The following is a 26,211-nucleotide window of genomic DNA, read 5'->3' as shown; positions in this document are numbered from 1 at the left end:
TTTAGGGCAATTATGTTGGGAGGATAGTTTGATCCGGAGTTGGAAGAGGGTTTGGATAATAGTGACTCATCATCCATTGAAGAGGTCATTAAATTTCCACCGTTGGATCTGAAAATCTGTCAACTTGATTTTTCCACATGTTTAGCTTATCTGTCTTGACAGAACAAACAATAACTTCCAAAATGTTCTAATCCAATTGCCACATGGGTCAAAACAACTGTTCATAATTGTATAGAATATTAACACTAGAAACCATAGTACTATATCGAAAATATATTTCCACCTATATATCCTATTACAAAAATTCCAACATGAGACCAATGAGCATAGTCCATTCAAATCTACATTCCAGCAAAACAACACAGTTGAACAACCAATTAAAGGATGAGAAAGTATTATACTGTATTTACATAGTGGCTTTTATTTAACTTCTAATCTTTTAAACCATGCAATTTCATTCGTATTATTATTTAAAATGTAGTACAAACTTTTATTTGACTTATAGTTGATTCCACAATTTTTGAACTATGCGAATTAATTCGCATTTTTATTACGATCCGCAGTTGTTCTTAATTTTCAGTGAAATTAGTGGTGAAAGGAAGTCGGATTTTCTGGTGAGGTCAAAGAGCCGATTTGAATCATACTTGAAACATTGTCGTTCCAGTCATTTAAATCGATTTTAGGAATTTTTTCTCTTAGTTTATATCTTGCACGTCATAATATTAAGATCTTTTCTAGTATTTGTCTTTCGCAAATTTTCTTAAGGATTGTGGTTCGCAAATCATTGCTGCATGAAAATTAGGACTACGCTTTAATCTGTATTAGTGTTACATAAGTGTCATACCATTTACATAAACATCAGATAATCATCAGAAATGAGTGAATGTCATGGACATTTGCAAGTTATAGTAAAATTGCTAATTAATCCGCACATTTTAAAAATTATACAATTGATCAGAGGTCAAGTAAATAATACTATGATTATGATTTAAATAATACTAATATTTTCTATATTTTTGAACAAACTCAAATTATGAAAATATCAGCACTACGGTTATTTAAACACATGGAAAACATATTAGTTAAAGGTTCAGAGATAAAGATGTAAGAATTTTGTCATAATACCTAGAATGATGATTAAAATAGATGTGTTTCTCCAGGTGCACTCTCCAAATCATAGATCATTAATTAACCTTAACAATCAATCTACTTCATCAAAACTCTTTCTCCGAATGATTTTCACATTAAATCCTAAAAAAATATAAATAAGTTTCAAGGGGTATGTGTGATTTACAAATTCCAAAAGCCAATTTGTTATATGGATAAAAACCAGCGTAATTACAGTTTTTAATTAATCTAAATATTTAAGAGGACCACTTTCCGACAAAATAATTAATCACAAAAACACAATCATCCTCTGCAAGAAAACAATTTTGTCCACTGCCCAAAACCACCTATATTTATTTGTGTATATATTCCAAAATCAGTGGAAAAAGTGGAAACAACGCACTTTCCATTTGCAACCGCGAATCCTGGTATATCCTACTCGGACACATCTCTCTCCCTCTCTCATCTGCTTCAGCCACTGAAGCTGATGGAGGAGCTCAACAGGTTTGCCGAATCTGAATCAGAAAGCATAGAAAGAAGTCAACAAGAAGAAATTGATGGTTTTAATGACCCAGAAAGCAATGATCTTCACCAGCCTCTTCTCAAGAGAAACAGAACCCTCTCATCAAGCCCACTTGCCATTGTTGGAACCAAGGTTTCCCATATTGAGAGCTTGGATTATGAGTAAGCCATTCTCATTTCCACAAGTCTTTGATTTCTTGAAATTTTAGCATGTGGTGTTGTTTCAACTGTGAGTGGGAGTTAAAGATTTTTGAGGAAATCCCACTTTGCAAGTTATGATTTTTTTCCTTGAATTTGGTTGTGGGACTTTGAAAGATCTCTCTCAATGGTTTTCTTTAAGAAAATCTAATGTGGGTTTTTGGTATTAGGATCAATGAGAATGATTTGTTCAAGCATGATTGGAGAAGCAGATCAAAAGTTCAAGTCTTGCAGTATATACTAATGAAATGGCTGCTGGCATTCTTGGTTGGGCTTCTCACAGGGGGGATAGCAACTTTGATCAATCTTGCTGTTGAGAATATAGCTGGATACAAACTTCTGGCTGTGGTCAAATACATAGATGAAGAAAGGTTACTATTCAAGTTTGTACTTAATTTTTTTGATTTGAACAAATTCTTGATCATAGCTGTGTAAGAAAGTTGTGTGATGTGGAAAGTATATATGTATTTTTGCAGATATATAATGGGATTTGTAGTCATGGCTGGAGCAAATTTTATTCTTACATTGGTAGCTGCACTTCTCTGTGTTTTCTTTGCACCTACAGCAGCTGGCCCAGGAATTCCTGAGATTAAAGCCTATCTGAATGGAATTGACACTCCTGATATGTTTGGTGCTACAACATTGATTGTTAAGGTGCTCTTCCTTTGCCATAAAAATTTGAGATTACAGAAAATTATGTCTTAAATGATTGGAAATGTAACTAGTTTGATGTATGGTGTGTGCAAAGTTCTTGATTATGATCAATAGAATAGAGAGACTCCATATTAGTACCTTGGAACTAAAGTTTTGCTGCTGTTTTTCACCGTGTATAGATTATTGGAAGCATCGGAGCTGTTTCTGCAGGGATGGATCTCGGGAAAGAGGGGCCTCTGGTGCACATTGGAAGCTGCATTGCTTCGTTGTTAGGGCAAGGCGGGCCGGACAACTATCGGGTAAAATGGCGTTGGCTGAGATACTTCAACAACGATAGGGACAGGCGTGATCTGATCACGTGTGGTTCCTCATCCGGAGTCTGTGCTGCTTTCCGGGCGCCAGTTGGTGGGGTCCTCTTTGCCCTCGAGGAGGTGGCCACGTGGTGGAGGAGTGCACTCCTGTGGAGGACCTTCTTCAGTACAGCAGTCGTGGTGGTGGTGCTTAGGGCTGCGATTGAGACCTGCAAGTCAGGCTACTGTGGCCTGTTCGGGCACGGAGGGCTCATCATGTTCGATGTCAGTGGCGTTGAGGTGACGTATCATGCTGCGGACCTCATCCCTGTGGCTGTGATAGGAGTTCTTGGTGGCCTCTTGGGAAGTCTTTACAATTATGCTCTTCACAAAGTTCTCAAGGTCTACAATGTCATCAATAAGTAAGATCTCTATCCATCTCTCCACTAGGGCAAGCACTCGGTTGCCTTTTGGCCCGCAACATATTAAACCCCGGCTCTTTTTTTTTCGTGTTTCTTTCACAGGAAGGGCAAGATGCATAAGCTTCTCCTTGCGTTGAGTGTCTCCATTTTCACTTCCGTATGCCTCTATGGGCTACCGTTCCTTGCACAGTGCCGGCCTTGTGATCCCTCCCTGCTAGACTCTTCATGCCCCTCGACTGGCAGGGAAGGGAACTTCAAGCAGTTCAATTGCCCAAAGGGGCACTACAACGATCTCGCCACACTGCTCCTCACCACGAACGACGATGCAGTGAGGAACATCTTCTCCATAAACACTGCATCAGAGTTCAACATTGTTTCCCTGGTCATATTCTTTGCACTGTATTGCGTATTAGGGCTGATCACCTTTGGCATTGCTGTTCCATCTGGTCTTTTCCTCCCCATCATTTTGATGGGGTCGGCCTACGGGCGAATGCTCGGCCTCGTCATGGCACCCTACACGAAGATTGATCAAGGGCTGTATGCGGTTCTTGGAGCCGCCTCCCTCATGGCTGGATCAATGAGAATGACAGTCTCCCTCTGTGTCATCTTCCTTGAGCTCACAAACAACCTCCTCTTGCTCCCCATCACAATGCTTGTCTTGCTCATCGCAAAGACTGTTGGAGACTGCTTCAACCCGAGCATCTACGAGATAATCCTTGAGCTGAAAGGGCTGCCTTTCTTGGATGCAAACCCTGAGCCATGGATGAGGAATATAACAGTCGGCGAGCTCGCTGATGTCAAGCCATCAGTCGTCACCCTCAACGGGGTCGAGAGGGTGGGACGGATAGTCGAGGTCCTGAAAAACACGACGCACAACGGGTTCCCGGTCGTGGACAGCGGGATCACCGTCCATCCACCACTAAGCTCGTCACCAAACGGTGCCAACGAGCTACACGGGCTTATCTTGAGAGCTCACCTCATACTAGCCCTCAAGAAGAAGTGGTTCCTGCCCGAGCCACGGAGGACAGAGGACTGGGAGGTACGGAAAGAGTTCACGTCCATCGACCTTGCTGAGAGGGGCACAACCATACAGGAGGTGACTGTGACCAAGGCCGAGATGGCTATGTACATCGACCTGCACCCATTGACCAACATGACCCCGTACACCGTTGTTGAGAGCATGTCTGTCGCCAAGGCCCTGGTGCTGTTCCGGCAAGTCGGGCTACGGCACATGCTCATTCTGCCCAAGTATCAAGCTGCAGGAGTAAGTTCACAATTCAACAAAATTTAATCCTTTTTCTTTCATAAAATTTGACAAAAATTTAATGCTGACCTGTTTGTTGTTGATCAACTCGTAGGTCTTCCCTGTTGTTGGGATCTTGACAAGGCAAGATTTGATAGCTCACAACATTTTGGATGTGTTTCCTCATCTCTCTAGCTCAAAGGGAAAGAAGAGCCATTGATCTCATCAGCCAACTCTCCACCATGATAATATTCTTGAGATTCTTTTCCCTATTTTTGTCCGGAATCATAGAAATACTACACCAAGATTACATCGTTTCATCTATAAGCTTAAATACTGTTTTGATATGTAATAATCATTAATCAAAGTGACATGAATCTTTAAGGGTGCCACCCAATTTTGCTTTCTCCAATGTGTGAAAATCTATCAATCTTGTCCATTCACAACAAGCTAGATGCGAATTCAAATATTATCGAAAAAAATAGATTAAAAAGAGCATATTAGGAAAATACATCCACCTTCTACAAATGTTCAATGACTGTATTTTGATTATGGTAAAACATGAACTGGTAAAAGCCAATGACTGAGAAAGGGTACAAGAGATTCGTGCTCGAAGGGAGCAAACATGGATTAGCATAAAATGTACAATTATAAATACGGTCAATAGGCAACCAAATGCCTCATCAGGACCAGCAACGATCAATCATCAGTGCCAAAGTAACGGTCGCCGAATTCTCCCATACCCGGTATTACACGGAATTCTTTGTTCAGGGCTACGTCGATCTCTGATGTCACGATCTTCAATGTGGGGAAGCGTTTGCAAACGCAATGTATGCCTTCTGGTGCCTGTACATACACGGGATATGTAAGAAATAATTTGCATTGATCAGAACTGCATGATAAAGTTGGTTATTATCCAAGAGAAGAAAGAATGACTCACTGATATGAGGTTTAGGAAGATAATGTGAGATTCTGGAACTCCTTTCTGTATTAGTAGCTCGATTGCCTGATTAGCGGAATTACCTGACAGAAAAGATATTTCAGGAGTTAAGATCATAACCAACTAGGCGACTAGCCATTACCGACAAATGTGAGTAGATTCTTCTACCTGTAGCAAGGACAGGGTCAAGGAGGAGGACATGGCGCTCACGGATATCATTAGGAAGTTTTTCATATATGAGCTGTTTAGGTATGAGAATTAGAAACAACAGAAAATGTCAGAAGATTTTGCTGCCATTCTGATACAGACTAATCTACGAGGGTAAACTGAAGGAACGAATATACAACCTGCTTCCCATCATCGCCCTCACGGTGGATCAAGATTTTCCCAATTTTAATCCCTTTGCAACAAGCACGTAATGCGTTTTCCATGCTTTCCCCACTGCAAGAAAATATATGTGATAGATATGATCCCATTTCCAAATAACTATGGAAAAAACCAAAATCCATTTTAAAGAGATTAGCAGACTTATATTTTAGTACTAGAAAGTAGAAAATGTGAAGATGAAATTGAAATCGACAGCACACGTTCTCTATATATTTACTAAATTCTGATGGTAATATCACCAAAAATTTAACCTCTACCTCTTTGTTAACTATTTCAGTACTTTGCTATATTCAGACCATGATACACAAAATTGTTTCCTTACCTTCGAATAATGGAAACCGCACACAGTTTCTTGCAAAAGTCAACACCAGTATATATCGATCCTGCATTAAGTTCCAATAATGCAATGAGTGACGTCCACAACCACTACATGCTTGAATACAAAAATAAGAGGCACCCCAACCCCCAACAACAAAAAGGAAGAAGCTTGCACACACACAAAATACATCTCATATTTTTAAGTATACCAGTCGGGGTGGTAATTTGTTTCTCAGTGAATGGTAAATGACCAAGACCATGTTCTGTAACCTGAAATATCATAATCAAAAGTTCGTATCTGGGAACATCTATTATTCAGTAATGTTGTGAATTAAGAGAATTCATAATTACCAGACGTATAAGCCTGTCAGAGTAAAATACGAAATCATGTTTGGAAATGTCTCGGTCTCGAATCAGGGTATGCATGCCTCTAATCTGTAGCACAAAATCGCAGAAATCAAAGTCTATAGATTCATAATATCACAAACATTCAACTGAAAGATATAAAGGCTGCTAAATTCAGTTGTTTGTAACAGTACTGCAACGTTAAGCAAAGAGCCTATTAAAAACCTTGTTTATCATTTACTATTATGTAACTGAAATTAGATATTATTATTACTCAGTGAGTTCGTAGCATTTCCAAAAGACGAAGCTCTACCACAGTCCAGTCCTAATAGCTACTTTTATAAAAGATTAAGTTGGAGGGACCTTTTATCTTCTAAAAATCATTAAATTGCAAGATGCCATGAATCTATAACAAGAACAAAGCTAGAATGTATACCTGGAAGGTCGACTGTATGACAGTAACATTTGGATATATTTTACACAGGTCATGCTGCCCAAGTTTGGTGCGAAGATGTTGGACAATCAAGTCAATTGCAACATGATTGTCACCTCCACGAGGTATAATTACATCAGCATACTTTTTGGATGGCAGGACAAAATCATCAAAAGCAGGCTTCACAAATTTCGCATACTGTACCAAGGATAATATTAAAAAGAAACTTTGTTAATATGAAGGCTCAAGGCTGCAAGTAAAAGTACATTATCTTGAAACTCCGAAATAGAGAACCCAGAAGTTAAGCACTACTATTTCCTAGTATGTTTTCAAGAAAAATAACACTTCAATTCCAATACAAGCCAGCTTAAACTAAAGAACTCACACAAGGAAAAATTCAAGTTATTGGTCTCCAGGGGCTTTTATCTAGGTATACTAAAAAACAAGAGGTTGGCAAACTGAAACATTGGCAACCTCAAATAAATGACCACAAAATAATACTCCCCCCTTCCTTAAAAATATGAACTTTTGAAGGGACAAGGTTTTGCAATTGGTAAAGTTAGAGAGAGATAGAAAGAAAAATGATTGAAGTATTGTTAGTGGAGAATGGGTACCACCTCATAAGAGAGGAAAAAAAGTTTCTTACAACAAAAAGTTCATAATTTTAAGGGACGGACTAAAAAGGAAATAGTTCATAATTTTAAAGGACAAACTACAAAGGAAATAGTTCATATTTTTAAGGGAGGGAGGGAGTAAATGAATTCAAGCAATTTCCTAAACATTGTGGGGCATAAAATAAAAGAAACTACATTAATCTTCAGTGTAAAAGAAAATAAAAACAGTGGGAGCTTGCCTGTTCTAGCACAGAGTTTATCTCCCTACCCCTCTCCACTATATCTCGCCTTATTCTACGAGCAAGTCTCACATCAGCATCTGAATCAAACAACTATCATTAACAAAATGCATGATTTAACCATGATTGTAATGATATCTCAGCTAGGAATAAATGAAAAAGAAATAATTCAAAGTTCACCTGTGTCAACAAAAATCTTCATGTTCATAAGGTTGCGTACTCGTTGATCATGAAAAACAAGGATACCCTCAAGTATGATTACATCAGATGCGTTTACCTGAAATCATAAGAATTTTGTATTGGAAAATAAAAGATTCTCTACATTTTCACATACCAGCCGCAATCAGCATAATGGTTATGCCAGCAAATACCATGCTTTATGCAAATTCTAAGCATTGACCCAAAAAAATTTAGAGTAAAAAAAAGTGCAATCTGCTGGCAAACATTCAAGATTCAAGATAACTACCTGGCGGAAACTGTCCGAACACCTTTGATGTGTTTTAAAATCATATATCGGGACATGGACTGGCTGGCCAGATTTAAGCTTTCCAACACACTCCAGAAGCTGCTCAGTATCAAAGGCATCTGCAATAAATGTTCATAAGCATTGAACTTTCTCACAAATCTATAGAACTATAGAAGCAACTATAGGCTGATTGGAATAGTTCAGTTAAAGGTAAAGTTCCATATCAAGAACTGAGATACCTGGATGGTCAAAATTGTACTCGTGCACGCGTTCCAACTCCTCAGGAGTTAAACCTCGATAGAAAGAATCCTGCATTACACCAGGATGACGTGTTTAAGAATTTAACAGAACTAAGATGGTGATCAACTTAGTACTGTGAACTCATTCTCATCATCTGGTCTTAATTGGAGAAACAAAGCACCAACAAGCAAATAAGGGATTTATCAAAGTGAAGGTAATACTCTACATTATGCCTTGGAGTGATTGAATTTGATACCATGCCACATTGATATGTATATACACATATATTTGTTAGCCTTACAGAACCTCTCTAAGATTATTTCAGAAAAATTAAGTCCAGAAAAAGTAGGTGTTGAAATCAAATGAAGTTCAGTAATCTAACATGGAAAGCCCAAGCACACTAGCTAAAGTTGTCCACCACACTTCCACAAATAGCAGAAGATAAATTAAAAGTGAGCTCAATTATTTGTCAAAATAGGGTAATGAAGTTTCAATTTATGACTTTTCAACAACAGTAGCATCAATCAATAAAAGAATTCAAGCACAAACCTGGTTGACTAGCACCACGCGATGATCATGGAGCTGCTGAATAATCATATCGCAAACAGTCGTCTTCCCCGAAGCAGTTCCTCCCGAAACCCCTGCTCCGAGGGTAAAAAACAAGCAGCCACACTCAAAAACAAAATTCAAACCTTCTCCAACACGAGCACGCAAATTAAAACAGAAAGTAACAAGTACCGATCACGAAGGGCTGCTTCTGCGCGGCGGAATCGGACGCCGGCGTAGCGAGCGGCGCGGAATCGCGCGGCGACGGAAGGGAGGGCGCAGCAGAGCGCAGGCTGTCGAGGCGAAGTCCAGAGAAGTGGGGGCCGGACGCCGCCTCCATGACGTAGTCGATCGCCGTCGTCTCTTCCAGCATGGGTAGTGTTGGCTTTTAGGGGCTGTTTGAAGGAGAAAGAGAATAAGGTGCTGTTTGGTTCAGTGGTTTCAAATGTGGCGAATGTGTTATGGGATCTTCCTTAGGCAAATGCTATTCCTACTTTATTTGCTTTCTTTGTCTTTTAAATTTTTTTTCTATGAGCACCAATTTTTTAGTGATCATTTTATGCACATGATTTTGATGGTATTGACTTTAGTAATGTATTTGGCCTGACTTTACATAGTATTCGCCAATATTAGTTTTTACATGTAGTGCAGTATAATAACTTGCCTTAATTATATATAATTATATATGCTTCCTAAATATTGGGATTTCATATTTTTGGTTACTGAAAAAATAAAACAAAAAAAATCCTAACCAATAAAAGACATTTTTACACTTTTTCACATCTAAAATAACTACTAGGAATAAAATGGGAATTAAGGTTAGATAAGATTTTTAAAAGAAGAAAGAGTTATGTGAACAACAAATTGAGTGATTAATTGATATGACAAAATAAGTAGTACTACCTGTCTTCAATTTACAAAAAAATTTCAAATGCATAAATTTGTCTGCATTTGATATTAGTCATTTATCGTAAAAGAACAAATTATTCCTAGTCATTCGTTCAAACGCATAAAAGGTATAATCTATTTGCTTTTGATTTTAGTCGTTCATAGTAATATCACAAATTAATCTTAACCTTTCGCTCAAATGCGAAAAGTAAAAAATCAAAATTTGTGTGCTTTTGATCTTAGTCATTCATCGTACAAGCACAAATTAATCAAGGCCACCCATCCAAATACAAAAACAACATAATCCATGTGCTTTTGATCTTAGTCATTCATCTTAAAAGCATAAATTAATCACAATTATCCATTCAAATATAGAGAAATCCGTTCATTTCTATAAATAGAAGATCTGACAACATCACTCTATCTCCTTCTTGAACTTTTTTTTAACAAAATGTCTTCCCAAAAAAAAACTATGCAAATGACGAATACGTCTTTTTATGTAAAGTTTATATATAAATTTCAAAATACTTTGATTATAGAGACGTGTCAATCATCACATCAATTCTTGAAGTGTGTGGGAATGCATTCAACGAATATAAAAACTCAACTTAGTTGGGCGCACACAAAGATCTTTACATGCTCATATTCAAACCATCGAGAAACATCAAAGAAATTTTACTGAGAAAATTCTTATATGATAAACACTTTCATGAAATTTCTTTGTTGATTTCTTGATGGTTTAAATACGAGTCTGCATAGAACTTTGTGAGGATTCTAGCGAAGTCGGGTCTCTATCTTCATTGAATACATCATCCGAACGTTTACGTTTCCAGAAACGTTGTGATGATTGACATATCTCTATGAGTGGGTCTTGTGAAATTGCATATAAACTTTATATAAAGGGTGCCTTCATCATTTGCATATCTTTCTTTACGAAAAAGACTTTTTTTAATAAAAAGTTGAAGATAGAAATTGTGATGTTACGAGCTCTCATACTTGAAGATATGAATGTATCTCTCTACACTTTAACATAGTCAATAAATAATTCGTGCTTTCATGACAAACGACTAAGATCAAAAAGTATATAATTTGTATTTTTGCATTTTAATGGATGATTATGATTAATTTTTATTTTTATGATGACTAGAATCAAAAGTATGTTTGTACTTTTTGCCTTATGTCTTTGAACGGATGACTAGGATTATTGTGTGAATGGATATGATCAAAACGATACAAATTGTCGTTTTTTGCTATCTGCATTTGGATTTTCATCAATTATTTTACTTTCAACAACAATAACTACTCATTTATATAATTAAATAAGCTTCAGTCTTCTTATTTGTAGTTAGTTCCTTCTGTGGGCTCTTCTTTTGAAGAACTTTTAAAATGGCTTATTGTGCTAATAAGACGTTAATATAAAGGCCCACTTACCAAAACTAAATCCACTTGTCTCATAAAAAAATACTCCAAAGTTTATAACATAGTAGTGTTTCATCCTTAACACCTTAATTATTATTCCCTCCGTTTTTTCATAGTTGAGTCATTTTTTCATTTCGAAAAGTTTCTTCGTAGTTGAGTCATTTCTATATATGGTATTTTTTTTCTCTTTCTTACTTTACTCTCTCTTACTTTATTCTCTCTACTTTATTCATTTTATACTTTATTCTCTCTACCTTTTTCTCTCTCTTACTATTTTATCTATTTATTTAACACACCTAACATTCATTTCTAAAATTTCGTGCTGAAAAGTTCCACATCAACTATGAAGAAACAGAAGGAGTATTATCTTCCATCATTGAATGATTTAAATATTGCACTTTGTAGGCGGACACTTATTTTCTCCGCAATCGATTTCAAGTAGCAAGCACTTAAAAACTGTATAGGTCGACACATTACAAACTGCAAAACATATTTGTTCAAACAGCTAACACATTACAATCTGCAAAAAACACTACAAATACATATAATTATTTACTCCTACTTAACAACTCACATCAAAATGTCAGTCACCGTTGGGAAAATTTCCAACGGCAAATATCCCTTGATAAAAAAATTTGCAACGTGCCTTTTACCAACGTGTAGTGTCCCTTGGTAATCCCTTAGTATCATAGTTTTCCAACGGATAAATTAATTTTACCCAAGGGATTTTGCCGCTGATTCGCGTGATTTTTGTAGTGAAGTTGGCGCATGGATCAAATTCTCCCAACACAAAATAACCTATATTTAGACTAAAAATAGTGTATAAAAAGTCAAAGTTTGAATTACAATTTAAAATTAATCCAATAAAAATGAAAATTGAAGAAATATTAGACTTACCAACAATCGTTTATATGAAATATAATAATCAAGAATCAAAATTTACATAGTTCTACAAATAAATGCCGACTCAATAATAGCTGGAAAAACGAAAATAATAAAAGGATGATAAAAATAAAACCTTCACCACAACCGCAAACAAAATTATAGTCGAGTTTTCTTTATTAGCTATTTTCTACACGAAGATCCCAACGAACACCATCAAGCCAAAGAAGCTAAGGAGTTGGTGGCGTGGCCCGGCGGCCGAGGTGGAACCGGTGGTGGCTGCCGGAGTGGTTGAGCTGTCAGTGGGAGACGACGGCGAGCCATCGGCCGCCACGGTGGTGATCTTGACCTTCATCCCCTGCTCGCAATGGCCGGATGTACCACACGCAAAGTAACGTGTACCGGCCTTGGTTAGCTTAACTTTGCTGTCGCCGCCGCTTAAAGAATTCGACGCAGCGCTAACGTCGCATTGCTTGAACGCGCTTTCACTAGGTAGTTCGGCCACGTTGTGCAACGGACTATATTTGAACTCTGCAATATCGTAAATTAGTGCTAGTTAATTTAGTGAAATTCGTTTTCATAAATAATTTAGTATGAATTAAGTACCAAACGATATTAAGTTTGTACTATTAATCAACTAGTAAAATGACAAAAAATGTTGGTTTAATTTAAGGTAAATACTAATGCAATAATATTATTACCGAGTTCGTCTCCGACTTTGAAGGTTTGAGCAGAAGCCCAAGAGTCGAAATCGGTGGATTCATCCCAACCTTGGCTTCCTCCGACAGTATGTTTCGTCGCAAATGCTTGTCGGAGAAAAACTGCAACAAAAACTACCACTAGCAATCTGTATGAAGGCACCATATCTGTTTTATCTTAATATATTTCTTACTCTTTGATAGCTTCTGATGATATGATCTCAGCAGCTATATATACAACTCTAGCAGTTGTTTCTTCAATCTAAAGATATGCTATATACGACATTATTTTCCACCAAGAAATGAAAGTTTTCAGTTTGGGTTGTTCGACTTGAATTTGATGTGACCTTCATTATGGAGTAACATCAACAACACAAAAGGTTGTGAGATGTGTCACCGCCTCATACTTTCATAATTTATTTAAATTTTTTTAATTATGGAGTATAAAATAATGTGTAAGATGAATGAGTCAAAATTCGAATTCGATCACATATTGTAAATGGTAATGATACATGTGTAATTTCATTGGTATACGTAATTACTATTATGTTCTTGAATAGTAGTATAACTTTGGATATGACCGTGTGTCTCCACAAAATTTTTATATTTTGTTTGAACAACATATCACACTATCAATCTTGTCATTTTTAAGTGCTAATATCTACAAGTTGCAAATAAATTTATATTTGATCACAAGTGTGAACATGACAAAATATTAGCATATAGGAGTAATAGTTGATTAACTTGATGTTTTACGTATTCTCAATCTTGATTTGGGTTCGTGTGTCTATTTACTCTAGAACAAACTCTCATTCTTTTCTATACTTTTTTTTTTCTTGGAATAAATCTTGCACTTTGAAATAACTATATATAGATAGTTAATTGTTGATGCATTACCATATTTATGAAACTTCATTTTTAAGTGATTAGATGTTGTCTATATATAATTCTAGAAGCATGCTCTATCATTTCGGTGGTTTAGGAATAATTGAATTTGATTGCATGTTAAGCAAATTCTGGTATGAGTATCAAGACTTGGCTTTGAAATTAAGCTAACCTTGCCATCAAAGACAAAAGTGGCTGCTTGCATATAATTATTATTTTTATGTATTTTTCTCACACACAGGCTGAATTTAGTTGAATGTCGTCACTAATCTTGACCTTAATTAAGTAGTAGGTGCTACATATTGTCTAGTTTAATCACGACTCATAATTCCCCTAATTTTCAGTGCTAACTCCCATAATCCTGCAGGCCCCATCCATTAACGCTGCGGTCCTGACCCATCCCCGCCCCCTCCAACGCGCTAGGCTGCAAGCCGAGACCCAGGTGTGGTCCGGCCCACAACGTTAATGGCCGGGAAGGGTGTGATGGGGCCTGCAGGGTTAGGTCATTCGCATCCATATCTCTTATTTATCCCTTAACCATCTCATCTCTTAACTATTCATGGGTCCCACTGTACTTTTCAGCCCATCTCTTAACTTAGAGACAGCACATGTATCCCTCCATCTTTTAACCATCTCATCCCTTAACTATTCATTCAATTTCATTTTTTATTTTTATTTCCAACAAATTCAATTAATAATAAAACAACACTTTATTAAATAAAATAAAATTACAATTTAAATACCTAAAAAAATAAAAAAGACATAATTTAAAAAACTAGAAATTACAAATTGCACACTTAAATTCAAATCACAAAAAAATGGAGGCAAATAAGCAGAAGAAGGAGTTCTCTAGTGACGATCATCTAACGGTTGCCAAATTTTGTCCAAACGTGCTCCATTAGATCCTCCTGGAGTTGGGTGTGGGCGGTAGAATCACGTGTCCTTGCCCGAATAGACAACCGCTCTTGCAAAGACGGATGCACTCCCCTTCGAGGCGGACTACTTGCGGTTGAGCTTCCCGGAGTTTCAGGGTCGAACCAATTTCCCGCCTCAGGTCCTTCGTCGGCGACAATCATGTTGTGCAAGATTATGCACGTATACATGATGTCGACCATATTATCCATAAACCACGTACGAGCCAGGGCTTTGATAATGTTAAATCGAGCTTGGAGAACCTCGAACGCTCTCTCCACATCCTTGCGAGCAGCCTCTTGCTTCTGCGCAAAAAGAGACTGTTTTTCGTTCGCAGGCCTGTTGAACGTCTTCACGAAGGTTGGCCACTTCAGATAGATGTCGTCGGCAAGATAGTACCCCATTTTATACTGGCGATTGTTAGCGATGAAGTTGGTGGTCGGCGCTTTACCATTCAGAACTTCAGCGAAGAGGTCGGAATTGTTGAGCACGTTGACGTCATTGTTTGAGCCGGGGACCCCAAAATACGCATGCCAAATCCATAGCCGGTAGTCGGCGACGGCCTCGAGTATAACGGTGGGGTGGGTCCCTTTGTGGCCGCTCGTGTATGACCCCCTCAACGCCACAGGGCAATTCTTCCATTGCCAATGCATGCAATCGACACTCCCGAGCATCCCGGGGAATCCGTGTACTTGTTCGTGAAGTTGGAGCAGAAACTGACAATCTGCGGTGGTTGGCTTCTTCAGAAATTCGTCAGTGAAGGCTGTCAGACGCCTTTGCAGAAGTTCAACAAACAAAGTCTCCCAGTGGATTCTCCGACGTGCAGGTATTCGTCGAACGAATCCTCCGTTTGTCCAGTAGCAAGCTGACGGATCGCTGCATTACATTTCTGGAGCGTCGTGTGGCTAGAACGGCCAACAGCGTCGAACCCTCCTCTAAAGTACTCTTCTCGTGCCGCCAATGTATTCGCGATATGCAAAAATAGCGCGCGTGACATACGGAAACGACGACGGAAGTAGATATCTCCCCATACCGGGTTCTGACTGAAGTAATCACGTTCCAACCTTACGGCGGCTTCCTCCCGGTTACGATGGATGTAAGTCCAGGGTCGCCTTTGAGGAGGCGCAGCGGCTTCCTCCTCCCTACGTCGATCTTCTTCTAGCGATTCTTCCATTATTCGACGCATTTGCTCAAATGGATCCATGAATGGATTAAATTTGGGAGAAGAAAAAAAATAAAGGAATGATTTATAGAAGTGATTGGAGAGAAAAGAAAGAGAGATGAGAGAAGAATAGATGTGTGTTTGTGTGTAAAATGGAGAATGAGAAGAGTATTTATAGAATAAAAAATAAATAAAAAAAATTAAAATCCGACCGTTGAACGGTCATATTACCGTTTTTTAATTTTTTTTTGAAAAATCGATTTTTTTTAAAAAAAAATCAAATTATGACGTCATTATTACGACGCCCACTCGCGTGCCGGCGAGTGGGCGTCACGCCGCGCGCGTGGCGAGCCAGCTCGAGGCCAGCCCCTTCCGTGCGCGACGCGTGACGGGATGTCCCGTCTCGTCGGGACGAGATATGTAACGACCCGCCCATCTAGGGTATAATAAATGCGGCGATCGTTAACTAGGCGGACTTAAATGCATCAAAGATCATATGCTAGGGTTCCATTTAAAAAGGGATTTAACCAAAGCATTTAATGAACAATTAAGTAGAACAAGAATAATGCCTTAGCAAAGAAATCCAACAAAAGGCTATCACAATAAATGCTCTGAAATAGCAAAGGTTCCAAAATAATCTCATCTGTTCCATATCCAAAATATTCCCACGAAATAAAAGAGTTTAACCCAACCAAAAGATCACAAGTTTCATAATATAGCGGAAGCGATCAAGAGAGAAGTGAGGCTATGTATGGAGACACAACGACACTTAAGGTTCCAACAGATCATGTTATTATTTCCTACTCAACACCGCCGCCCGCTCGCCACCGCTCAACCTGCACATAGGGAAAACAATGCAGAGCTGAGTACTTATAATCATACTCAGTGGGCTCATTGCCGAAAACAGTTTTATCACAAATATAGTTATCATCATGCCATTCTCAAGTGTCCATCGGGGTTTTAACTTTAGAAAGACCCGAGGCACCAAAATATTTTCTTTATCAAATATCACGGTCGCACAACCATTTTTCACATCGACGTTTACCATATCCTCATTCTACATGACAAGGAATGCGGCCGCAATCCAGGTCACTAGACCGGCCAACCCGTACGCTGACACTCGGTCTAACATTGGTGCACACTAACCCAAGAAGAGTTTGCGGCTCTACAAGGATCCGAATTCGATTAAATCAATAGTGGCATAGCCACGAGGGATAGGCACGACAAAACAAATCAGGGCATGATAACACATATCTCATTCTCATCAATATCAATTTAGGACAATGTCCTTATTTTAAAAGAAAGCCCACCTCGTCGGCTTAGCTCGAGAGTATTCTCTTCTCCTCGTTTATCACGCTGAGAGCGCGAAGTATCACCTTTAAATTAGGGGTATCACAAATCAGTTTCAATCATTGATTTCAAATCATGCATGTCTCCCATATTTCCCTTTTTCCCATCGATTATTTTCAAAATCATCAATTAAAATCAAAGTATGATTAACATATCATTTTTATTCAAATAACAACTCCAAATTCACCATTAAATCGTGTCACGCATGAGTGTTCCACACACACAACACACGCACACGATCACAACACATGTGCATGCCTCCCGAGGCATGCACGCACACGCATACACGGCCACACACACACACACACACATCCATGCATCCCAAAATTCATCAATTTATTTCCCCTTCACTCAATCTAAATGCATGTGGACTCAAGAACACCGATTAATCGGTAGAAGAAGAGGATATCAAAGATTAAAGTACCTTTTCCAAAAGAACAATCGGTAGAAACAAGTTATAGCCTTGATTCTTCCACAAAATCTTGAACTCCAACTTGAATTCTTCTCAATTGATGAAGAAATCTTGAAGAAAACTTGAAGAAAATTTGGAGAGAGTGGGGGAGAGATTTTCGAAAATTATGAGGAGTGGGAGGCGTCGGTTTTGTGAATGCTAGGGTTTAGGATCTCTCATGTATTTATAGAGTGCCAAAATAATATCCCATAATTAAATAAATCAAGATTTGGAAGATATGGAGAGATTTGTTGGTTGAAGTTGGCGTGAAGTAGGGGAGAAATGAGGGGAATTCGAAATTCTTGGCTATTTTATTAGCCTATAATTTATTTCAAATATTTCACGGAGTAGAATAATATATTATGGAGCAAGAATAAATAATTAAATCTCCCCAATTTAACAGGAAAAGTGGCGTGTAGTTTCAATCTCCAAAAGGGATTTAATATAAATCCTAATTAAATTAGGATATGGTAAGATCTCCTTAGATTTGGCAAGATATGCTAGGATATTCTAGCATATTTATATTTCTTCATGGAATAGAATAAATAAGAGATCAATAAATAAATAATCCCTTCTCCCACAATATATGAGATTTTCGAAAATCTCATGGAAAATCAAAGGTGGAGTTTCAAAAATTTCATCAACAAATAAGGAATATTCGGACTTTGGATTTAATTTGGATAATTATCCCAAACAAATAATTGAATCCAAGAAAAATAGGATTTCTTCTTCAAATAAAAAAATAGGAGGGATCGAATAATTCCACATGATTAAATAATGCTCCTATTAAATTCTCACTCATCCCTTAGGAAAATAATTCACCCATAATTATATTTCTCCGCATCAAATATTCACACCCAATCAATCATTTCTTCACTTTCTCTTCTTTTTCTCAACGCATTGACCTTTCAACGGCCACGTCATATTTTTCCCATCTTTGACTATTCAATAGCCACGTCCACATTTCAACAAGTTGACTATTCAACTCAAACTCAATTCCCATACGCAATTAGGTCACAAAGACACCATGCAATTAATTATTCATCAAATAATCCACATATCATAGCATTTAAGGCATTTAATGCAAAAATTTTATAACCCGAAAATTAGGGTTTGAAAAAGTGGGGCGTTACAAGATATCTGTTGCAACGCGGTCTCGCCGCCGTCGCGTCTCGCCGGGACAAGACCGAGCCGGTGGCGAGCCGCGCTGCGGATGCCCTTATGAGAGTTGTGATCTGGCCCTGAAAATTAGGGGAATGATGATGTAGAGGAGACTTGGGGCCTGAATCCGAGCTGGGGTTAATGATGCTCTTAGAGGAAATGTGTTCGATTAATTCACATAAGAGTTACCAAACGTGTGCGCACAATTCATACCAAGCTTATTAAATTTGCGTGGGCGTTCTCAGCACCACACAGACAAATTTTGTAAACATGGTCCAAATTTGGTCAGTTCTTAATGTGTGTGTATGTTCATGCAGTGTGTAGTTTATGTGCAATGTGTGTATTATATGAGTATTTGCACGCAATGTGTATGTGTGCATAATATGGTGTATAAATGGTGTGTTGTCTATATATGTAATATGTGTATAGTGAGCAATGTGTATAGTATATGTTGTGTGTGTGCATTGTGGGTGTTGGTGTATGTGATTTTGAATTGACAGGTATTTCATTTTCAAACCCAAATATTGTAACACCAAATATTAAATCTAAAATCAAAGGCTTCGATTTCAATTTGATGCCCTCGAATTCTATAATTATATCACGAAGCCCAGTAGTTTTCGTGCACAGAGTTAGAAAAAAAAAACTACTATCAATCAAAACATTTTAGTTTTTTTAATACACACAATACTTCTTACTGATACATCATCAAATACAAAAAATATCATAGTAATTTATGGGATTAATCCTAGAATTCGTAATACCAATAACCGGAGCAATTTACGCGGGGGAGGGACCAATCCAATCTACTCCACTCATTGACTTGGCCTCTTACTCAATCTATTACTAACCTCTCTCCAATATGGGTCCACTCATATCATGAATTATAAACACGAAATTCCATTTCGATTGACCTCAAATTTCGATGACTTTAATAAACGTATGTTGTTTCATGATTAGAAGCCATATAAAAAAAATAGATAAAACCAAATCAACTATTATTTGACATTCCATCTAGTACTTCATTTATAACGCAACATAGATTCAACAAAGTTCAGCCAATCGAGACTAATTTGTATATATCGGACAAGATTGTCACTTCTCACTTTTGCATGAAACACAAGTTTCAGGTATACATTTCATGCTTTATCAAACAAAGATAATTTAAGATAGGATCATGAGCATCAACCACCATTTGGAACAGGGCTGGACCGCCTCCTCTCGTTCATGCTTCGACTTGAGAGCAATATGGGAAGGCAACATTGCGTAGACCTCGATGACTTGTTCTCTTCCCCAACCACTCGGTTCGGGGTAGCCTGTTCGCTACTCCCCCCTCCCGAGAAGTCTGGAGTCCCACTAGTGGACTTGAGTTGTTGGGCTAGGGTAGTGGTTGTTGGAGCCTCATCGTATTGTTCCTCGCGTAAGCTCTCTTTGAAGAGTTCCGAGAGCCTTTTCTTCTTGTCCAGAGGAGGCGATTCCACTATGGAATCCCTGGCCTCCTCCGATGGCAACTTATTTACCAAAGAGGAGTTGGGGTGGACTGGAGTATTTCCCCGTGATGATGAGAAATCTGCAATCCAAATCCATAATCAAATTTTAGATTCATTTACACACAACCCGGATAACTTTAATCTCTAACTTATTGGTTGGAAATAAAGTGTCTTACTAATTAATTTGTGCTTCATTATCGAAATTCATAACCATCTAAGGCTAGCTAGCACATTAAGTATCATCTTTATTTATCTATACAATCAATTTATGTTGAATTTATGCACACTAAACAAGCAGAGTAAAACTTTTTGCAAATAATAGTACAATGAAGAAGTGGTACTTGGGCCAGGCCACCTACCTATGGCAAATTGGGCTGGATATTGGCTTTCCCAACGAAAAATGTTCACGCTACCAGCCCATTTTAATAGTAGTACTAAATTAATTAAAACTTTTTTGTTTGGATTTAAATTCATATTTCAACGACATATTTGCAATTCTGAATGAAGACTACACCCAGTAATAGGCATAAATGAGAGTAAATGAATATCAATACTATCGGTTGTTTAAAATTTCAATTATTGTTGGCCTTAAGGGAAAGGATGAGAGGAAGACCATCCACTTAAATGTGGATTTATAACTTATTCCTACCCCAACTTTTTGAATCAATGATTTTAGGTGGTTTTAACTACTAGTAGTTGTATGAACAATATACACTTTAAAATTAATGTAGATGTGAGCACAAATTCATTTCATACTATAAGACTGGCAACTGGTAATGAAAGGCCATAAAGCCATTCAAAGTGTTATCTATTTCACTTAATTTTGAATAAAAATTGGTAGACTAGTTTCCTATTCTTGTATCATTATCACCTAAGTACACACAAAATTCCAATAAAAGTAAAATGTATTTTGCTTGTTGGGTAGGTTTCTTACCACCATTAACACTTAAGAAGTCATCTTCACAGTCCGATTCCAACCATGGTTGGGAGTCGAAGAAGGCTTCGTCTTTGCTACCTGCAAAAATCGAGACACGTCTTAGAACAACACGACGATAGACATGGATCATCCTAGCAATTTGATCGTCATAATTGCATAAAATTGATACCAACATAAGTTGAAAATCGAGATTCAATCAATTTTTATAAAAAAAGAAACAACATAAGCCATCATCTTCTTGATAGATATAGCTCAAATCATAATATTTCACCTAGAGTTTGCGTGAGGGCATGTAACTCAAAAATAAATAATGAATTCGTTTTATAGGTAGAAATTCATTAATGCATTATGCATATAAAGTTATGGGAAATTAGGCCTTTCCATGTGAACTTAATGTAGACAGGCATGGCCTCTAGCAACAAATGCTATGTTCACATCATACAAAATTGTCTTCAACGATCTATCAATAAATTAGAGTAGCCTTTGAATCTAACCCATAAAACAAAATAGAAAGGGTCATTGAAATAATATATTCAATATCTAGAAATAGTAAATATCGATAGCAACTTTTCCATGAAATATACATAAAGATCTCAATGTAGACGTCTTTATAATATTTCAATTGCTTTCGCGGTGATTAATACTATATCTTAGAATATATAGTACAAAACATATAGATAGCATAGATGTTAAGAAATTCATTGCCTAGCAATTTATTCAATCGTGACAATAAAAACAAAAGGCTCATTTTTTTCATAAATTTTAAAAGGCAAAAAAGAAAAAAGATCATGTAACTAACTTTACGACCACCCGAAAAATACAAAAAGTGTTTACAAACAGAAAGATGCATGATTGGTGATTTTAAACAGAACATGACAGCTTAGTAATTTTATCAATAAAAGAATTAAAAATTAAATTGCCGGTGGATAAATAATTAATCAGACAGCATGAACATAACCAAAAATAAAGACGACGTCACCCACCTACGCTAGAATAACGGGCGGGTGACCGTAGCGAGGTGACCGCAGGCGCGGCGTTGACCGCGATTGGCTTCTCCTTGACCGGCGAAGCGATCTCATTTTTCGACCCGATTGAGAAACGGAGCTTCGTTAAAGAATCCGAGTCCTTGTGCACCGAAACACACGATCCCATCTCTCCCCCAAATTAAATACTAAAACACAATAATCATTCACGATTCACAACATCATCATCAACAAACTTTTTTTCTCCTCTCTTTTTGTGAGGCAGAAAAAGGAATGATTAGCTCTGTTTATAAGAGCTTCATCATGGAAGACAAAAGGTGGGGTGTTTTAGAGAAAGAGAGAGAGGGAGTGAAGTAGAAGAGAGAGAAGGGGAAGGGACGGAGGGAGAGATATTGCGTTCTTGCGTTACGCTCACTGCAAATGGGAATATAAATTGGAGAACGTTTTAGATTATGAAATTCATGCCAAAGTAATCAGGGAAATTAAGTGGAAAAAGTAGATTTGATGAGAGAGAAATATTGGGAGGGGTTTGAAAGCGAAGTTAGTGTGTGTATGTGTGTGAAAAGAACATGGTTTTGGCCCCACATGGTGGATAAAGGTCGAATTATTGGACTATGTTTATTTAGTGGAATTTGTTCGTTTTCGGACTGCTGCCAAATAAATCACGATATAATTATTAATTTTCGTTAATTACTAAATGTGTGTGTAGATATTTTTTAGTAAAATCATGCGTCTAATATTGTGTTTATTTATGATTTTTATATGGTTATAAAATTGGGCGTCACGCGTCAGAAGTTATTGAAAATTCAAAGCTGATTTCATTAAATAAAAGATCCACTTAATTAAATTGGGCGTCACGCGTAATATTTATTTCGTTTGATAAAATTTTTTTAATTCAAATATAATGAACTAGTAGTATATTATCATGTTTCTTTACTAATGAAAATTTATATCAAGCACTAGTAAATTTATAACTAGACCTCTCAAATTGAATCATGTTTTCTTTCATTACCGTATCTTTTTTTAGTCTTTACTTTGCATGTATATAGACATGAATATTTTTTGTTGTCTGTATATCTTAAAATTTATTATTATTATTATTATCTACATTTGAAACGGTGGTCGTGTTTGTAATTTATTCTCAAAATCTATACTATCATATAAAAGTTCGATTACGTGTATCAAATATGATATTTATTTGGATACAAAATTACAGCTACAAATATGAATGTGTTGTTAATGTTAAGTGTTAAAGAAATGCGCGCTACATGCTCTATATAAAATTCAAATTAATTTAGTGATCATTTTGAACATGTATCTATCACCACAAATTCTTAAATAATTCATACACATGTTTTTGAGTTAATCAATAATTTAAACATGAGATATTAAAAAAGTTCAGTTTTCGACCAAGAATTATAGTATGGCATAGTATAAACAAAAGTTAATAACTAAATGCTAAGTTGATCCATTAATTTTGACACTTATACATATTTTTCATCTATGTTCATTAACAAGTAATTTTCAATTTGTCTTGTGGTATTTATACATGAAAACATAAGTATATAGATGTGTCAAGTGTCAACTACACTAATAAATGAATATGGGGAAATATATAAACAAATTGCTTGTTAACTAAAACAATTGAGAATGTTACAATTGCCAAACAAAATTTATAAGATGGTATTTTGATCACAACATTTTGAAAGCCTTGTAAAAATCATGAATGTAAATAAATATAGAGTCATTTTTTATAAATTGAGTCTCATAATTATTCAGAAATGCTATGTGGACATGATAAAAATCCAAACATGTCTTAATTAAATTTGGCCGTGGAGAAGTTCAACTAGGCACGTTCACGGTTCACCCGCATACAGTCGACTTTAATCAATAATAATCGTAATTTATTAATTATAATTGCAAATATTTGGGCGGCGCACATGTTCGTTGTCCAAATAAAATTTTCAACTTTGACCTCTAATAAATTCAGGATCAAATGTAGTATAATTGGAAAACTATTCATTCATTCACTCTTGTTAACGACTATGAAATCAATGAGAAACTAAATGTTCTTTAGATTTTTTTTTTTTAACTTCCAAGTATGATCTCAACCAAGTATGTATTCTCATACTGTTACAAAATTTTATGTCAGATACTTATTTTGGTAATCAACCTCACCAGTAGGGATGTCAATCGGGTCAGCCCACCGGATTTTGGGCAAATCCTATTCGGGTTGTGGGTTAATCGGGTGCGGGCTAATCAGGTTGTGATTTTTTCAGGTTATAAAAGTTCAACCCTTACCCTAAAAGCTCGGGTTTCGGGCTAGCCCAGCAGGCTAATCGGATTGCTACCGATAAAATTAACATGCAATCAATCTAATATATTATGGTGAAATTAGCTATATTTATAAAATATAAAATATTTAATTATGATAGATTTGAGATATATGCTTAAACTCAAATATAAACATGATCAAATACTAATATTTGAGATTTATGCAAAATAAAACATAAACATCAAGAAATTTTAAAGCATGTTTTAGAAATTTAAATAATATTTTTTAGTGAATTTGAAATTTCAAATGTATATATCTATTAATATGTTAATAAAAATTTAATTATAATTTATATATTTAATATATAAAATTGAAAGTCATTTTTTTAGTAATCTATATTATAAAATAACCAATGAAGTGTTGAATTAGAGTCAAACAAATAGAACGATAGAAATTTTATCGGGTTTTCGGGCCAGTCCATCGGGTTTTTGGGTCTGGCCCTAACGGGTTGCGGGTTAATCGGGTGCGGGCTAATCGGGTTGCAATTTTATCGGGCTAGAAATTTTCAGCCTTGACCTATAAATTTGGCGGGCTATTCAGGCCGACCTACGGATTGCGGGCTACATTGACATCCCTACTCACCAGTGTTTTCATTAGTGGTGAAATATGTGTATCATTAGACTAATTTGACTACGGATTATTTGACAAGGTCGTTAAGCGATCAATTAGGGCACAAAACTTATTATTGGGCGACCGCTTGAAAACTACACATGTCCTAGCCGGATATGAGACACAAAGAAGCGGATAGAGTAACATTCACACCATAAGTTATAGTACTTGTATATTGTCACCATAAGCGGAGTACAAACATTTCTATTCAACAAATATCCAATAATGACACATTTAATACTATGATATTTTTTGTCAAATACATTATCTTAATACTTATGTTTTCATGCTCAACCTCACCAGTGTTTTCAGCACGCATGCCTCCAATTCTGTTACATGAGCACTAGCCAAAACCTCCAACATATTGTGGCTCATTTTCTGATGTTTTGATGTCTGAACATGGGGCATGTGGCAAGACGAGAGGGGAATCAATTTGTTGATTTCCTTCTTTTTTGTCACATTGACCTGTATTCTCAGCAGAACTTTGACGAATGCTCGACTCTGGGACATTTTCTGTATCTGCAACACAGACACTTTTAACTGATTAGGGGACATTAGATGTATTTGTCTCTTCTTCATTTTGTTCTTCTATTTCTTGCTCAAAAGTCTCCGAGACAGGTGCAGCTTGAATTGGGTTTGCTTCCTTTCCGTCACCAGGGGGCCAAAGAGGAGCTGGCTAAGAAGATCTTCCTATGGACGACCTTAATCTTGACGAGCCAACTCCTCAAATAAAGCAGACAACGACATTCTTGATTTTGAGGTGGAGGATAAGGGATTTGAGATCCAAGATGAGGGAGAGGAGAGCTCAGTTTCAAGTGAGGTTGTTAAAGAAGTTGTCCAAGATCAATCCCATATGACAAGACTAACTGAGCTTGACTCCATGATGGGAGATGAGAAAGCAGTAGCACTCAACTTGGATGAGGAGACAGAATCACAAGCACTAGATGCAGATGAAGATAAAGTAACTATAGAGTTTCTCTTAATGCTTTAAGGCAATGAAGATGGAGACGATGAATCCAAATTCAAAGGATTTGAAGACCGACTCCTATGTGGACGGAGCCGTTTCTTGCCGGATTTAGGAAAGGGAT

The 26,211-nt window shown here is 37.0% G+C and overlaps 4 protein-coding genes across 4 annotated transcripts; 1 reads left to right on the top strand and 3 right to left on the bottom strand.

The window, feature by feature from the left end:
- Positions 1–1,435: 1,435 nt before the first annotated feature.
- On the top strand, positions 1,436–4,843 carry LOC148932726 (chloride channel protein CLC-a-like). The gene is made up of 6 exons (XM_089064408.1): positions 1,436–1,791; positions 1,998–2,198; positions 2,304–2,481; positions 2,661–3,193; positions 3,296–4,457; positions 4,552–4,843. Exons 1-6 carry the CDS (start codon positions 1,595–1,597, stop codon positions 4,654–4,656), a joined length of 2,376 nt encoding a protein of 791 aa, XP_088920534.1. The 5' UTR covers positions 1,436–1,594; the 3' UTR covers positions 4,657–4,843.
- A 60-nt stretch (positions 4,844–4,903) lies between these two features.
- LOC148932725 (uridine/cytidine kinase UKL1, chloroplastic) lies at positions 4,904–9,448 on the bottom strand. The gene is made up of 14 exons (XM_089064409.1): positions 9,157–9,448; positions 8,968–9,059; positions 8,418–8,487; positions 8,179–8,297; positions 7,893–7,989; positions 7,713–7,792; positions 6,863–7,057; positions 6,433–6,516; positions 6,291–6,351; positions 6,086–6,146; positions 5,724–5,817; positions 5,545–5,617; positions 5,377–5,459; positions 4,904–5,282 (listed from the first exon to the last, which is right to left on the bottom strand). Exons 1-14 carry the CDS (start codon positions 9,335–9,337, stop codon positions 5,136–5,138), a joined length of 1,437 nt encoding a protein of 478 aa, XP_088920535.1. The 5' UTR covers positions 9,338–9,448; the 3' UTR covers positions 4,904–5,135.
- Positions 9,449–12,158: 2,710 nt separating this feature from the next.
- Positions 12,159–13,065, bottom strand: LOC148932724 (Cupredoxin superfamily protein). Its single transcript, XM_089064295.1, has 2 exons — positions 12,855–13,065; positions 12,159–12,684 (listed from the first exon to the last, which is right to left on the bottom strand). Exons 1-2 carry the CDS (start codon positions 13,015–13,017, stop codon positions 12,344–12,346), a joined length of 504 nt encoding a protein of 167 aa, XP_088920421.1. The 5' UTR covers positions 13,018–13,065; the 3' UTR covers positions 12,159–12,343.
- A 6,685-nt stretch (positions 13,066–19,750) lies between these two features.
- On the bottom strand, positions 19,751–22,628 carry LOC148932723 (uncharacterized). The gene is made up of 3 exons (XM_089064126.1): positions 22,180–22,628; positions 21,194–21,274; positions 19,751–20,339 (listed from the first exon to the last, which is right to left on the bottom strand). The coding sequence occupies exons 1-3, from the start codon at positions 22,346–22,348 to the stop codon at positions 19,954–19,956; spliced, it is 636 nt and encodes a 211-aa protein (XP_088920252.1). The 5' UTR covers positions 22,349–22,628; the 3' UTR covers positions 19,751–19,953.
- Between the last annotated feature and the right edge of the window lie 3,583 nt (positions 22,629–26,211).

Source organism: Salvia hispanica, chromosome 2, assembly GCF_029641045.1.
Source record: "Salvia hispanica isolate PSC_SH4W2 chromosome 2, Shi_PSC_v1, whole genome shotgun sequence".
NCBI classification, from domain to species: Eukaryota; Viridiplantae; Streptophyta; class Magnoliopsida; order Lamiales; family Lamiaceae; genus Salvia; species Salvia hispanica.
The sequence above is the reverse complement of the archived record's forward strand: the minus strand, read 5'-3'. Positions and strand labels throughout refer to the sequence as shown.